This window comes from Lampris incognitus, chromosome 1 (genome assembly GCF_029633865.1).
Source record: "Lampris incognitus isolate fLamInc1 chromosome 1, fLamInc1.hap2, whole genome shotgun sequence".
Taxonomy (NCBI): domain Eukaryota; kingdom Metazoa; phylum Chordata; class Actinopteri; order Lampriformes; family Lampridae; genus Lampris; species Lampris incognitus.
In genome coordinates this window covers 145,952,404-145,966,145 of record NC_079211.1, presented here as the reverse complement: position 1 = coordinate 145,966,145, position 13,742 = coordinate 145,952,404, and the positions used below count along the sequence as shown (strand labels likewise).

At 48.3% G+C, this 13,742-nt stretch overlaps 1 protein-coding gene across 1 annotated transcript in view; it reads left to right on the top strand.

The window, feature by feature from the left end:
- The first annotated feature begins 2,805 nt into the window (after window positions 1-2,805).
- Window positions 2,806-13,742, top strand: part of eeig1a (estrogen-induced osteoclastogenesis regulator 1a) — a 46,102-nt gene continuing 35,165 nt past the window's right edge. The window contains exon 1 of the mRNA XM_056284068.1: window positions 2,806-3,265. Within this exon, the coding sequence (XP_056140043.1) occupies window positions 3,123-3,265 (143 nt within the window). The 5' untranslated portion in view covers window positions 2,806-3,122. The remainder of the gene's footprint in view (window positions 3,266-13,742) is intronic.

Sequence of the window (13,742 nt, the reverse complement as noted above, 5' to 3'; positions counted from 1 at the left end):
TCCAGCAAACGAACGCCCGTGAACTGATAAGAAAACCGAGACTAATGGAAACTCCGAGGGCCGTTCTGTTCCACGACAGAAGACGACACTCTGTCTCTGGCCACTCGTCTTCGCACAACATTTGATTTTCAAGAGCAGAGGGGGAAAATCCGCCATTCCTGTTGCTCCCTCAACGTGGATTATTTGAAATCTCACAATCAAAGCACGTGTTCTATTCGAATATACTCCTGGGCAACCACGTGATGAGCAATGGTCACGGGGTTCTGATGGGCATTCCCTTACTTTGGTATTCTTTCGTGGCAGGACGTTTTTCAAATCGCTGTGGTTCTGGTTCTCCTCATGGTTCACTCCTTTACTCGCCTCATTGCATTTGCTGGGACGCAGGTCCCTTGGTGTTGCGGCCCCTGTTTAACTTGACCTCTGGCGCCCCCTGTTGGCTGAATTTTGCCAAACATGTTTTTCCGATTGACCTCTGACCTGGCACATCTCACGGGGTCGCCAGTCCGAGTTTGCCGTGATTTGACGTGCATTTTGCTTCAGAACGACCAAGACGGTCATTATGACCGTTCGGGATTTTCAAAGTTTAGTAACTTTGTGAAAAAAGGGTACAGACCCGCCGCTCCCTGAATTCTCCTAGAACTGCACAGATTTGCATTTAAAATGAGTTGTAGGTCAATTGCATAAAAATGTTATAAGCTCTACCTTAAACGACCACGAGCGGTCATCGTGACCGCTCATAATTTGCGCGTCATCGTACACGTCATGTGGCTATTCATGACGTGTGTTGGTTACGTCATTTCCTTCGTGAAGTTCGTTGCTCTGCCCTAGAAACACACCAGCGTCCTCCAGTGCAGAGAAATAGTCTAAACTTGACGTCTGATTATGGCCAACATGTCTGGGTACAGATGCACCATGACTCCCACCGAGGCGCTGCAGGATTTACAGGCGTTGGACAGCGGCCATTTTAAATTGTTTGAAAATAGTATTAAAGTTGTTAACGTGTTAATTTTGGTGTCAGTTTCATAACAGACATACTAACATATGGTAACGTGCATGGATAAGAAGACACGCTGGCCGCCGGTCGGCGGGTCTGATCCTTTAGTCTAGTGGTTAGCGATGCCTCCTGCGGTGCGGGCGATGTGGGTTCGCTTCCCGGCCGCGGCAGTTCCTGTGGTTGCGTTGTGCCCCGAATTCGCTCGTTTTAGGTAGGAGTGAAATCGCGGTCGTGTTTTTCGTATGAGCCTCTGACCTGCACATCACACGGGGTCGCAAGTCAGAGTTTGCTGGGATTTTACGTTTATCTTGCTTAAACCAAATGACTGTGGAATTTTAGTTTGTTCGGGAAGAAAAAAGTTTAACCAGCCAATTAAAATGTCAATGAAAGCTCAGATTCCAGGTCCTTTATAGATGAGCATGCTTTCCTTTGTACAGAACTCAGCCATTTGTACCAACACAGTCCTGCTGTGGACCTGTAGAAACTCCTCATGGTCCCAGGACCATAAATCACTTTAATCCCTAGAACACATACAGTTACTGTACTGTATGGTTTGACTTGCCTTGTTGTCAACACCACCCAAGTCCAGATCAGCTTTTTGGTCCGAGACTGAAGCTTATCAAGTCCAGGTCTTTAAGGTGGTGAGTCCAACTCATCTCTGATGAGGCCAAAAACTTGTAGAACTTTCCAATGTTTCACAAACATAAATTGATAATAATAAAAATAACCACATTAGATTAGACTCTATTTAATCTAATTTAAACTCTCCATCCTTAGGAGAAGTTTGATCCATCCATCCATTACCCAAACCCCTTATCCTGCTCTCAGGGTCGCGGGGACGCTGGAGCCTATCCCAGCAGTCATTGGGCGGCAGGCGGGGAGACGCCCTGGACAGGCCGCCAGGCCATCCCAGGGCGAGGATGAGGGAGAGGATGAGAAGTTTGACATTCATTTCAAATATGATCAAATGGAATTTAATCAAGATCAGTTGAGTACAAAACCCCTCTTAAAATGATCACAGTCGTCACAGTCTGAGTTGAATCCAAGTCATTATGCTGTCAGGTCCGAGACGAGACCGAGGCCTTCAAAATATGGACTAGAATTCGAGTCCATACTCAGGCACTGCTTCCCTTGGTTTAACCTTACCTCTTTGCTTTGTTCAACACTTACCTATTGTAGCGAATTCGGGGGACAACGCAGCCACAGGAACTGCCGCGGCCGGGACGCGAACCCGTATCGCCCGCACCGCAGGAGGCATCGCTAACCGCTCGACTAAAGGGTAAGAACCGCCAGCCAGCGGCCAGCGTGTCTTCTTATCCATGCACGTTACACTATTTAGGCTATTCCATCCATATGACCGAAGCACGCCCCTTTAGGCCGCTCATTAAGTTTCGTCTGGTTGTACGTAAAACCAGCACATGTCGTCCCCGAGCTCCGTAACCACATTTTACACGTAGGTTAGCAACTTATATCGTCTTTTTTAAAACACGAACAGCAACAGCTCACACTTCTTCAGCCAAATCTGCCACCGGTCTGTGATACTGCTTCCGCCGAACACCGGAAGTATTACCCATAATCGTTCCCCCCTAGCGATTCCCCCTCCCCAGGAAACTCGTGGATATTTATCTTTTTTGTTTTCCTGGTCACTCTTGGTTTTACGCTTTGCCATGTGAAACCCTAGCGCGCGCCGCACATTTGTAATACCTGCAGTACACGCCGCAGCCACGCGGTGGCGCTCTATCTCCTTTTAACTCGGACGAAGGCGTTTTGGTGTCTCCTTGCAGTCTGCGAGTTCAAAGTTCCCCTCGAGGCGCAGGGGAAAGGAGAAGTCCGCCTGTCATGATGCAGAACGCGGCTCCGCGCTGTGCTTCACCGTCGAACTCGTAAAGGGCTCCGTTTAAACTCGGGGGTGGTGGGGGGGGACCGAACCGGGCGGATCCACGAGCCGCCGAGTCATCAGCGAGGAAGACTTCGGATGAAGACATGAAGTAAAAAGAAGAAGAAGAAAAAAAATAGAAAAGAGAAGAAACGGCGGCTCCGGTTCACCTTTTTTGTTCCAAGTTCTTCTTCTTCTTCTTCTTCTCTCGTCGCCGCCCGTACCTGCGGCGCGCGCGCGGGGCTGGCTAAGATGGCCTTCTTCGTGAAAAAGAAGAAATTCAAGTTCCAGACGCAGCTGACTCTGGAGGAGCTGACGGCCGTGCCCTTCGTCAACGGGGTGCTATTCTGCAAACTGCGGCTGCTGGACGGGGACTTCGTCGCGACTTCTTCGAGGTAAACGCCGAGCGCGCCCGCGTCCGTTTGTGACGTCAGCAAACAGAACGTTAAAATTGGAACCAAAAATGTAACAAAAAGGTTCGGGGAAGTTTAGAAGCCGCACGCGTCGCGGCACCGGGCTATCGCCGGGCGCGCGGCGTGGGTGACGCCGGCGTCGGTCCCGACGCTGGCTGCGAACGTCCACAAACGCGTGAAGCGGACGGGGGAAGGCCCGAGACGAAAACTATAAGTGAGGTTTATTCAGATTCGGGATTTTCTTCAGCCGGCCTCTACGTTTGTAGTCTGGATCACAGACGTGTCAGAGCACCCACCCTCCTTCCAGCTCCTAATACAATAAAAATGGTTATCTCATTACCGAGTTATGTGGACTCGATACCGAGGACCGGTTTGATGGGTTTAATGACAGATCGCGTCCATAATATCGTCCCTATCTGCCAGCAACCCCCCCTCCCCCTCCTCCACAAGATCCCATTAACTTAGTGGCATTGGGCTGTACAAACAAAATGGACTTGACTTAAGATGTAACTGCACGAAAAGTGAAAACTGTAAGAGGGCCTAGGAGATACTGACATAAAAAATATTGCAATAGTTTTTCTTTACGGAACACCTCCATGCGGACAATGTGACATTTAGTGGGTGACCGTTGGTGCTCTCGTCAGGTATGTAGAAAAATGAGCTTCAGTAATGTGGATATGATGACCAAGCAGGTAGAGACGTTTGTTTTTTCATTTCACCACAACAGTGGAATAGGTTCAGAAAATTGCCCCTTGACAACATTTAAGTTATATCACCATGTTACCAGGAAGGACCACAATCCCACAACACAAGAAGACATCTAGTCTCAGATCAGCAGCGTATCTATATCATAGCCAGATGTACTGACCACCCCTCACCTCTGGCATTTTAATTTCTCTCTCTCTCTCTCTCTCTCTCTCTCTCTCTCTCTCTCTCTCTCTCTCTCTCTCTCTCTCTCTCTCTCTCTCTCTCACACACACACACATTTGTTTTTCCATCTTTGTGAGGGCCCTGCAGCTAGAACAGCACTATATACAATACAACTTGACTGAGTGATCGATTAACCCTCACTAACTACATTCATCCCCTAGCCTGTAACCCTAACCATCAGAACTACATGCCCAACCTTAACCCTGCCCTAACTATAACCAAAGTCCTGACCCTAAAATGGACTGTTAAAGAAGTTAGGACTGGCCAGCGTCCTCACTTTTGTGGGCAAAAAGAAGAAGCAGAAGAAGCAATTTGGTCCTTACAAGTGTAGCGGAACGTAAACAGGCACTTGTTTCCCTCCCCGGCTTCAATAGATGAACAGCTTGTTTCCTGTAAGCTTCGGTTTACAAAGCCAGATTATTTAGGTCACACCGAACACAGCTGAGTGGTTTTGTTTGGTGTTTTTGACGCCGTGTAACTTTACCAGGCGTGATGGCTGATATTACACAGGACACGACGGGTGTCCCGTGGTACTCGGGCACTCTCAACCCCTTCGCTTGTACTGGGGGGTCGACCCGATATGGTTATTACAGGGCCGGTCGGACACGTAGCTGTGGGTGGGCCTCGGTGGGCCCGGGCCCACCCACTTGACACCCGGGCTCATCCAATCAGAAGGCTTTCCTTTTTTGCTGGATCACCCAGTGAATAGCAGTCAGTGAATACTGTTTCAATTATCTGAATACTCGGCTGTGGGGTTAGTTCAGGGTTAAACAATGTTCTGCCATTAGTCCATGTTAAAAATGGAGAATGCATGGGTGATATCGCTTGTATTGTTAGTCGATGTGAGCGTTAACGCCTAGCACTTTCTGCCCTGTGTCCGGGGACTTTCCCCTGAGTCATATAGCAGTTATACAGGTTTTGGCTGCTTTGTTTTAGTTTTTATACATTTGTTATAGTGCCGAACCATAGGATTACAGGGCCAATAAAAGTAAAACATTTCTTGCTTCTTGATAAGTCAGATTTTTTCGTGTGGCAGTGCCTTTTGCAAAAGCCAGATTGCGAGTCTGTACAGCTGCGCCATTGCAGAGGAACGGAGGCCTACAAGGCTGTGTAGCGGTGAGAATCTGGCGATACGATATGTATCACGATACAGGGGCTACGATTCAATATATCGCGATATATCGTGATACTGTTAGAAAGGTGATATATTGTGATGTCATAGGCCTGTGTTCTTTGTGCTTATGCTACTTCCTGTCTCAGTTTACGCTGTTGGGTTGGAGTGGAGGAGTCAAATGGCTGAAGATAGATGACAACACTGGTATGGAGCGGTCGTGGGGTTACACTCAACACAAAATGTTTGTCACAGACCTTTACATGTAAACAATTAAACATCGATATGGTGGTGTTGAGAATCGATACCGTATCACAAACGATGATATCGCGATACTCGAGTGTATCGATATTTTCTTACACCCCTAAGGACTACTACTACTACTGCAGGATAAAAAAGATTATGGCGAGGCAAAGCAGGGCACATGCTACAGCACTGGGCAGAACCGAGGCATCCAATCAAAGCCATCAGCCAGGACGGGGAAATATTGTCAACAGGGCGTTTGTGGAAAGGGATAGAGAGCACATTAAAGTTGCAATAGACCGCACTGTAATTTGTGCAAAACAAGATATCACGTGGCGAGGACATCATGAAAACGAAGAAGCACTGAACAGAGGCAACTGATCTCTAACCGTGACCCAGAAACAAAACCGTGACTGGAGGAATTACCTAGAAACGGGAAACTTACGAGCCCCGACGTCCAGAATGAGATACTGGAAATCGCAGCATCGCTACATAGCCGCAAAATAAAGGCGGATTTGCATGACGAGACCGGCACGTAATACTGCGCAATTTTGGCGGACGAGTGTAAGGACTTGTCGAAGCAAGAGCGCGTGGCAGTCTGTATCACATACATGCACGAAGGCGTGTTGAAGGAAAGGGCTCTGGTTTTTGTGGAGACTGGGGACATGAACGCAATTGCTACGTCAGCAAAGTTCCTGCAAGTGCTGGAGCCGCTGCAGCTGGACCCGGCATTGTGCGTTGGATGTGGTTTTGACGGGGCATCGGTTATGTCCGGTAACAAAGAAGGGGGAAATGTGATTTTAAAGAAAGCGTTTCTCTATGCCACATATGTGTGCACTGCATTTCCCGTCGCCCAAACCTCGCCCTGTGCACAGCATGAAGGGTGTCCCCCAGCATTTCAACATTTTTTGATGTCATTAGCAACCTGCATAGTTTCGTGACAGGGTCACATAGAGATGCTAGATTTATGGAAATCCAACAACAGCTGCGATCAGGGAAACAAACTTTGGACCTAGAGAGATCCCGTGATGTCCGATGGAGTTCGCGGTCAAGTGCAGTGAGAAAAGTCTTCACACTTGTTGGCTCAATATTGGAGACCCTTGCTGAATTCTCTGAAAGCTGCGGCCACACAAAATTTGAAGCCGGCTGTTAAAAGAGGCCAACTTTCCTCACTCTATCTTCCATTTGCGTTAATCAGTTTTCTATTACTTATCACAGCTGTCAGTCAACTACCATGGTTATCCACTCACGTTACTGTACACGCCTCAGAAGGCAAAGAGTCTTTGGCCCACATATGGCCCACATCTGTAGTTGTCTTACGGCCCACATTTGGCCTTGAATGGCGGCGTTGACTCGGGGTGAGTGTGGCTGCCTCCACTCAGCCACAGGTCCACCTTATATGACCCACATCTGGCCCACAGAGGATGTGCTGTAACCCAAGTCAAGCCCGGATCATTACATTTTGTTCCATGTCTGGCCCACACAACACTTGCCGTAACCCAAGTGAGGCCCGGCTTATGACATTTGGGCCACGTCTGGCCCACACAACACTTGCCGTAACCCAAGTGAGGCCCGGCTTATGACATTTGGGCCACGTCTGGCCCACACAACAGTTGCCGTAACCCAAGTGAGGCCCGGCTTATGACATTTGGGCCACGTCTGGCCCACACAACACTTGCCAGTGCCGTAACTGAGCCGTAAGTACCAAAAGTGCCCCAGATTAGGCCCAGATGTGTTTGTTATCAGGGCTTGACTGCAAATGTTATGTGTAAGTGGGACTGCTAATTGCCGTACGTGTGTTATATTAAGCGAAGTGTTTGTTTACTAGCGCTGCCTAGTTCCCGTGAAGTTATGGTAGCATGTTAGGATGGTTATTAATATTGTGCGGTAGCCTCTAAACTTTTCTACCACGATGCGTCCGCGCATGGGCAGTTAATATTTGATATCAGGGAGATTGAGACTTTGTGCGTTCACTCTTTTGTGTCGACAGCGCCCTAATTTAGATTTCTATCTGTGATTGTGTGTATATGTATGCATTTCTGTGTGTGTATACGATGTTCCGCAGTGTTTATTATTTTTAATTCAGAACCACATTATTACACTTGGTGGCACAGTGGTTAGCAAGAAGGTCCTGGGTTCGAGCGCCGGGGTAGTCCAACCACGGGGGGGTCGTCCCGGGTCGTCCTCTGTGTGAAGTTTGCATGTTCTCCCCGTGTCTGCGTGGGTTTCCTCCGGGTGCTCCGGTTTGCTCCCACAGTCCAAAGACATGTAGGTCAGGTGACTCGGCCGTACTGCATTGCCCCTAGGTGTGAATGTGTGTGTTGGCCCTGTGTGGTGGCCTGGCTGCCTGTCCAGGGTGTCTCCCCGCCTGCCGCCCAATGGCTCCTGGGATAGGCTCCAGCATCCCCCGACCCTGAGAGCAGGATAAGCGGTTTGGATAATGGATGTATTATTGCACTTTGGAAACTACTAGTGGGTGTGTGTGGAAGCACCGTATGTGGTGAAGAGCTCGACTGTGAAGTTCTGAACTTCAGCTCCACCTCTGCCTCTGACTGGACGCCCTGCAGAGTGTTGGAGTCCTGTAATCAGCTATAGTTATAATGGTTGAGGGCGACATTAGCCAACCACTTAGGAGGGTGAGAGCTTCCAGAAGGCTAGCCATAATTTTCCCCAACTCTCTACTTCAGCAAATGCAAATGAAAGACATTGTGTCTCTACTTGTCATGTTCAACAAGCTGTTTGAAACGAGCGACTGCGCCACTAAGCGCTTGCAGTCTTCCGCCGTATCAGTTACAGACTGCGTTGATCTAATTGAGTGCATTCAGACGATGTGGTGAAGAAACATGACGTTCTGAGCTGGGAGGTCGCTGGGTCTCGAAAGAGGAAGTTGCCAGCTAAGCTGGGCGATACGCAGGTTGGATCTACCAGGGGCAAAAGATCACGTCACGTGTAAAGGACAACTCAGACCTAAAATATATATATATATATATTCAGTGATATACTAGACAGGCAGATCATTTTTGGGGTTTTCCCCCCCCTTTTTCTCCCCAATTGTATCCGACCAGTTACCCCACTCTTCCGAGATGACCCGGTCACCGCCCCACCCCCTCTGTCGATCCCAGGAGGGCTGCAGACTACCACATGCCTCCTCCGGTACCTGTGGAGTCGCCAGCCGCTTCTTTTCACCTGACAGTGAGGAGTTTCGCCAGGGGGACGTAGCGCGTGGGAGCATCGCACTACTCCCCCCAGTTCCCCCTCCCCCCTGAACAGGCACCCCAACCAACCAGAGTAGGCGCTAGCGCAGCGACCAGGACACATACCCACATCCGACTTCCCACCCGCAGACACAGCCAATTGTGTGTGTAGGGACGCCCGACCAAGCTGGAGGTGACACGGGGATTCGAACCGGTGATCCCCGTGTTGGTAGGCAACAGAATAGACCTCCACGCTACCTGGACGCCCTGGACACTCGTTTTAAGGTGGACACATACAGGTTTACGAGAGCTGCCGCTGCTCGCTTGCCTCGGTCCAACACATTTGGTGAAGATGCAGAACACGACGTGTTCGTACAGCAGCCGAGGAGGAAGGTCACAGCGGACGGGGCCTCTCCATCGCTGGATGGAGTGCTCGACGCATGGCCCCAGTGACACGTTTCCCACAGTGAATCGTCTCCTAAGGGCCCTCGTCACCCTACCCGTAACGAGCTGTACTGCTGAAAGACTCTTTTCAACTGGAAGTCGGGTAAAAACTGGCATCGGGGCATCGGTGAGGACATCCAGACTGATTCGTTGTCCCTGCTCCCCTTTGAACGAGAACTGACTGACCCGTTGGACTATAATGAAATAATCTCAGCGTTCAGTAGCAAGCCCCATCGTCTGCTGCTGTAGTCATCGAAAGTAAGCTAATTTACCATTTCAGACTGTAGTAGCCTATTGCCTATTTCATTATGTGTTGTTGATGGTGTATAGTTTTGTTGGGTACAATTGTGTGTGTGTGTGTGTGCTGTGCCAGGCTATGTGAGGCTGTTAATGTTCATCTTGGTGCCTGTAACATGACCTCTGGTGATGTATGGGGCTTGTGGCAAGTGTAGTTGTAATCGCATATGTTGGTTCACATGTGAGTCTCGGAACCTATTAAGTGTCGCTGGTCTTGGATCGGCAAGGCCCACCTGATTTTCCCCATGCCCACCCACACTGCGGTGTCTGCCTACGCCACAGGGGCCGATACCAATTATTAGTAATCGAGGAGACCGATAACCGATGTTTGGAATAGATATACATCTGCGGTAACGATGAAAATCTTGGTGTCGAAATGTAGAGTAACACAAACTCCAACACAAACTTGGTCGAAATGCCTTCAAGCATATGTTTGGTCAAAACAGAACTTTTCAACATTATATCTCAAAACAAAAAGTCCAGGGAGTTCCCAGCAACAACAAAGCATGGCGGCCTGTCCAGGGTGTCGCCCCGCCTGCCGCCCAATCACTGCTGGGATAGGCTGCAGCATCCCTGCCACCGTGAGGGCAGGATAAGCGGTTCTTATTTTGATTTGGTTTTTTTTTCCTGACCGATAACCGACGCTCATTAACAGATCATTAACTGTTAACTCTTCACAAGCATGAACAGCGCCACTCTGCCACTGCAACCCACATTGGGGTCGGAGGGGGGAGTACACCCGTCTTCCTGCGAGTGTTGAGTGTGAAGTCTGGATGAGCGGGAGCTGCGGTAGTAACATGTAAAAACTCTAGCTCGTACAGGCCAGTAATGTTGATGTCCGCAATATGGTGGCTAAAGTAAGTTGCAGCTGCACTGGCACCAACGTTCCACAACGATACAGCTATCGCTACACAAATTAACTATATTATATAGTGCACATCACTGCCACAAAGTGCGTTATTTGGGCGTTTTCAGCGGTGTAACTGGCTAACTGGGCGTGCTCGTCCTCGTAGAAACGGACCATAAGATTGTGGCGTTTTTGCAACTTCAGTGTAGAGAATTGTGACGTTTATTGGAACCTCAGCAATATCTGCTCCCCTTACCGTAGAAACACAAATGCGCTCGCTCGCTCGCCGGAGCTGTTGCGGTCTGCAAATGCATGCTTATATAGGCTATTGTTGGGGATGTGTACCCAACGGATAGTGCTGCGGGTGGGACGTTGCTCGAGACAACAGAGGGGCGACTACAGACGGGAGAGAGGCTGCTGCATCAGAGCCAAAGCAGCACGTTTTAAAATTCATTATTTTAGCAGCAATCAGAGCAGGTGCGGCTCTACGGGGTGGCAGCTGCCACCTCTGGGGCACAGTCTTGCCCCCCCCATTTGTAAATCGGATAATATGTTTTTAAAGTATATTTTATGGTGAAGGTCAATGAGGCCCGCACCAAACTCATCTCAAACAGTAGAGAACAAAATACATTTGGTGAAATCCGAGTTTTGAATAATAATACGTTTAGAATAACGTCCATTGCCCCCCTCCATGAACCTCTTGCCACCCCAGGAAAAAATCTCTAGATCCGCCACTGCAACGAGATAAAAAGATATTAATGATTCCGATAATTGCATAAATGCTGAATATTGGATCCGATAATCGGCCGGTCTGATAATTGGTCGACTCCTACCTAGCCTGTCCTTCCTCTCTGGTACCTTGCCTGAAGTATAAAGACTGTCTCGCGTCTCTCTCTCTTTCTCGAGTGGCTCTTTCACGCTGACCTACTCGTACTTGGACCTCATCTTGTAAAACTATATATGGAGCCAGCAGCGGGTCCAGGGGCTGTTTACGCGGCCCTGTTCTCAACGTAGACATTTGAAAGATGACTTGGTTTCTAGACCAACGAGTGGGTCTGATCTCATTGTTCCGACGCGTTATCTGGGGACGGGGCGGAAAACAACGGGTCCTCTCGAGATGTCTGACATTTACCAGCTGACCCCGGCAAGCGAAGGTCGGCCTACGTTCATTCCAGTGAGGAAAACCAGCGCGCCCTCTCTCAACATGAAGACTTTGGAGTTGAAACCCGTCCCTCTGCCACGCCCCGTCTCTCCTACAGGTTCAAACAAGCCTGTTTGGCTTTGCCGCCCTGAGCTGAGTGCTGTCTACGTGACAGACGACTTTCTCCCGGCCTCCATGGAGGAGGCCCGAACCGGGGGGAAGGTCCCTGCTGTGGCCCTTTGAGAGCGAGAGCAGACCAGAGAAGAAGGGTACGATAATCTACACCGCGATAGCTCGTCAGAGGACAGTAGCTTTCCATTTACGCCGGTTCCCAGTAAGATATAACAGATTTGAAGGAACACCCCCCCCCACCCACCCCCCTACCCCTACCGCCTTCTGCTCTGCTTAAGATGACCGGTGACAACCGAGGTCTCTGACGTGTGCCGAGTTCATCCTTTTCTCAGAGTTATATAACAGCCCCGAGATTCATCTCCGCTCAGTTATGATCTAAATCTCTGACCGTCTCTGGGAGCTGAACAACAAGGGCCTCTCAGAAACGAAGCGGAGACGGCGCTGGGAGGTCCCTCGGAGACGGGCGCAGATTAGGGCTGTTATGTCATCGTGCTCAGAAGCACAAACTGCCTCTTTGTTTCCAGACGGGCCTCGGCTCGGCCGGCCCAGCCTCGCTCGCGCGGAGGTTATAACCGTGGTCGGACGGATGGGGGGGGGGAACTTCCGCTTTCATGGGTTCCAAGTTGGCGCGTCGGCAGGGCAGATCACATGTAGTGATGCGAGTTACCAAGGCTGGCGTTGATCTGATTCCATAACTAGAATTGTTGCTCATAACCCGTTTGCTGTTCTGAGGAGCCGAGTGGCGTCTGATCACATTCTTATGTGGGCCTATTTCCAGCATAGCACTTTAAGGTCAGAGGGCAAGTCCTGCTCCAGTGGAACAACAACAAAACAACAACAACCTTTGCAAGCAGAAGGCAGACATGAGTGCCCCAGTTTTCACAGTCACACGGTTGTAGTTGTGATCAAAATGAAACCACCATGTGGGCGGGGAGAGACGGCGGCAAATGTAGAAATGCATAAATACTAAAGCCCAACTCCATAGAGCAACCGGTACGTCAGCGGTGGCGTGGACTTCTGAGGCGATAGAGTGCCTTCGTTTCCCACTCCCAGTGCAGGTAGCACAGTGCTGGCTTCTGGGCGGTTGAGAGGAGCAGTGTTACCGAGAGCGGTGCGATGGGGATTCTGCTGAGGAAAGTAGACGGGTGTGTCCAGATACTAGACCGGAAAAAACGGGTCATCCCGTTGCTTAAACCAGTGGTTCTCAACCTTTTGGGGGTCCTGGACCCCCCACGGCGTATTTTTGATCTACCCTGAGGACCCCTCCACCTGATCTTGGGGGAGGGGGGTTGCAATTTGATAGAAACAGTAGAAACTGCATTTTAAATTGCATTATAGCATTTATTCACTCTTTGGGGCAAAAATAAGAGCTTTCAGTTGTAACTTAGATATAGTTAACAAAACAGAATTCTTATGCAGTAACTTTCAGATATATGTAACAAAACAGAATATGTATTCAGTAACTTTCAGATATATGTAACAAAACAGAATATGTATTCAGTAACTTTCAGATATATGTAACAAAACAGAATATGTATTCAGTAACTTTCAGATATATGTAACAAAATAGAATATGTATTCAGTAACTTTCAGATATATGTAACAAAACAGAATATGTATTCAGTAACTTTCAGATATATGTAACAAAACAGAATTCTTATGCAGTAACTTTCAGATATATGTAACAAAACAGAATATGTATTCAGTAACTTTCAGATATATGTAACAAAACAGAATATGTATTCAGTAACTTTCAGATATATGTAACAAAACAGAATATGTATTCAGTAACTTTCAGATATATGTAACAAAACAGAATATGTACTCAGTAACTTTCAGATATATGTAACAAAACAGAATATGTATTCAGTAACTTTCAGATATATGTAACACAACAGAATATGTATTCAGTAACTTTCAGATATATGTAACAAAACAGAATATGTATTCAGTAACTTTCAGATATATGTAACAAAACAGAATATGTATTCAGTAACTTTCAGATATATGTAACAAAACAGAATATGTATTCAGTAGCTTTCAGATATATGTAACAAAACAGAATATGTATTCAGTAACTTTCAGATATATGTGACAAAACAGAATATGTATTCAGTAAC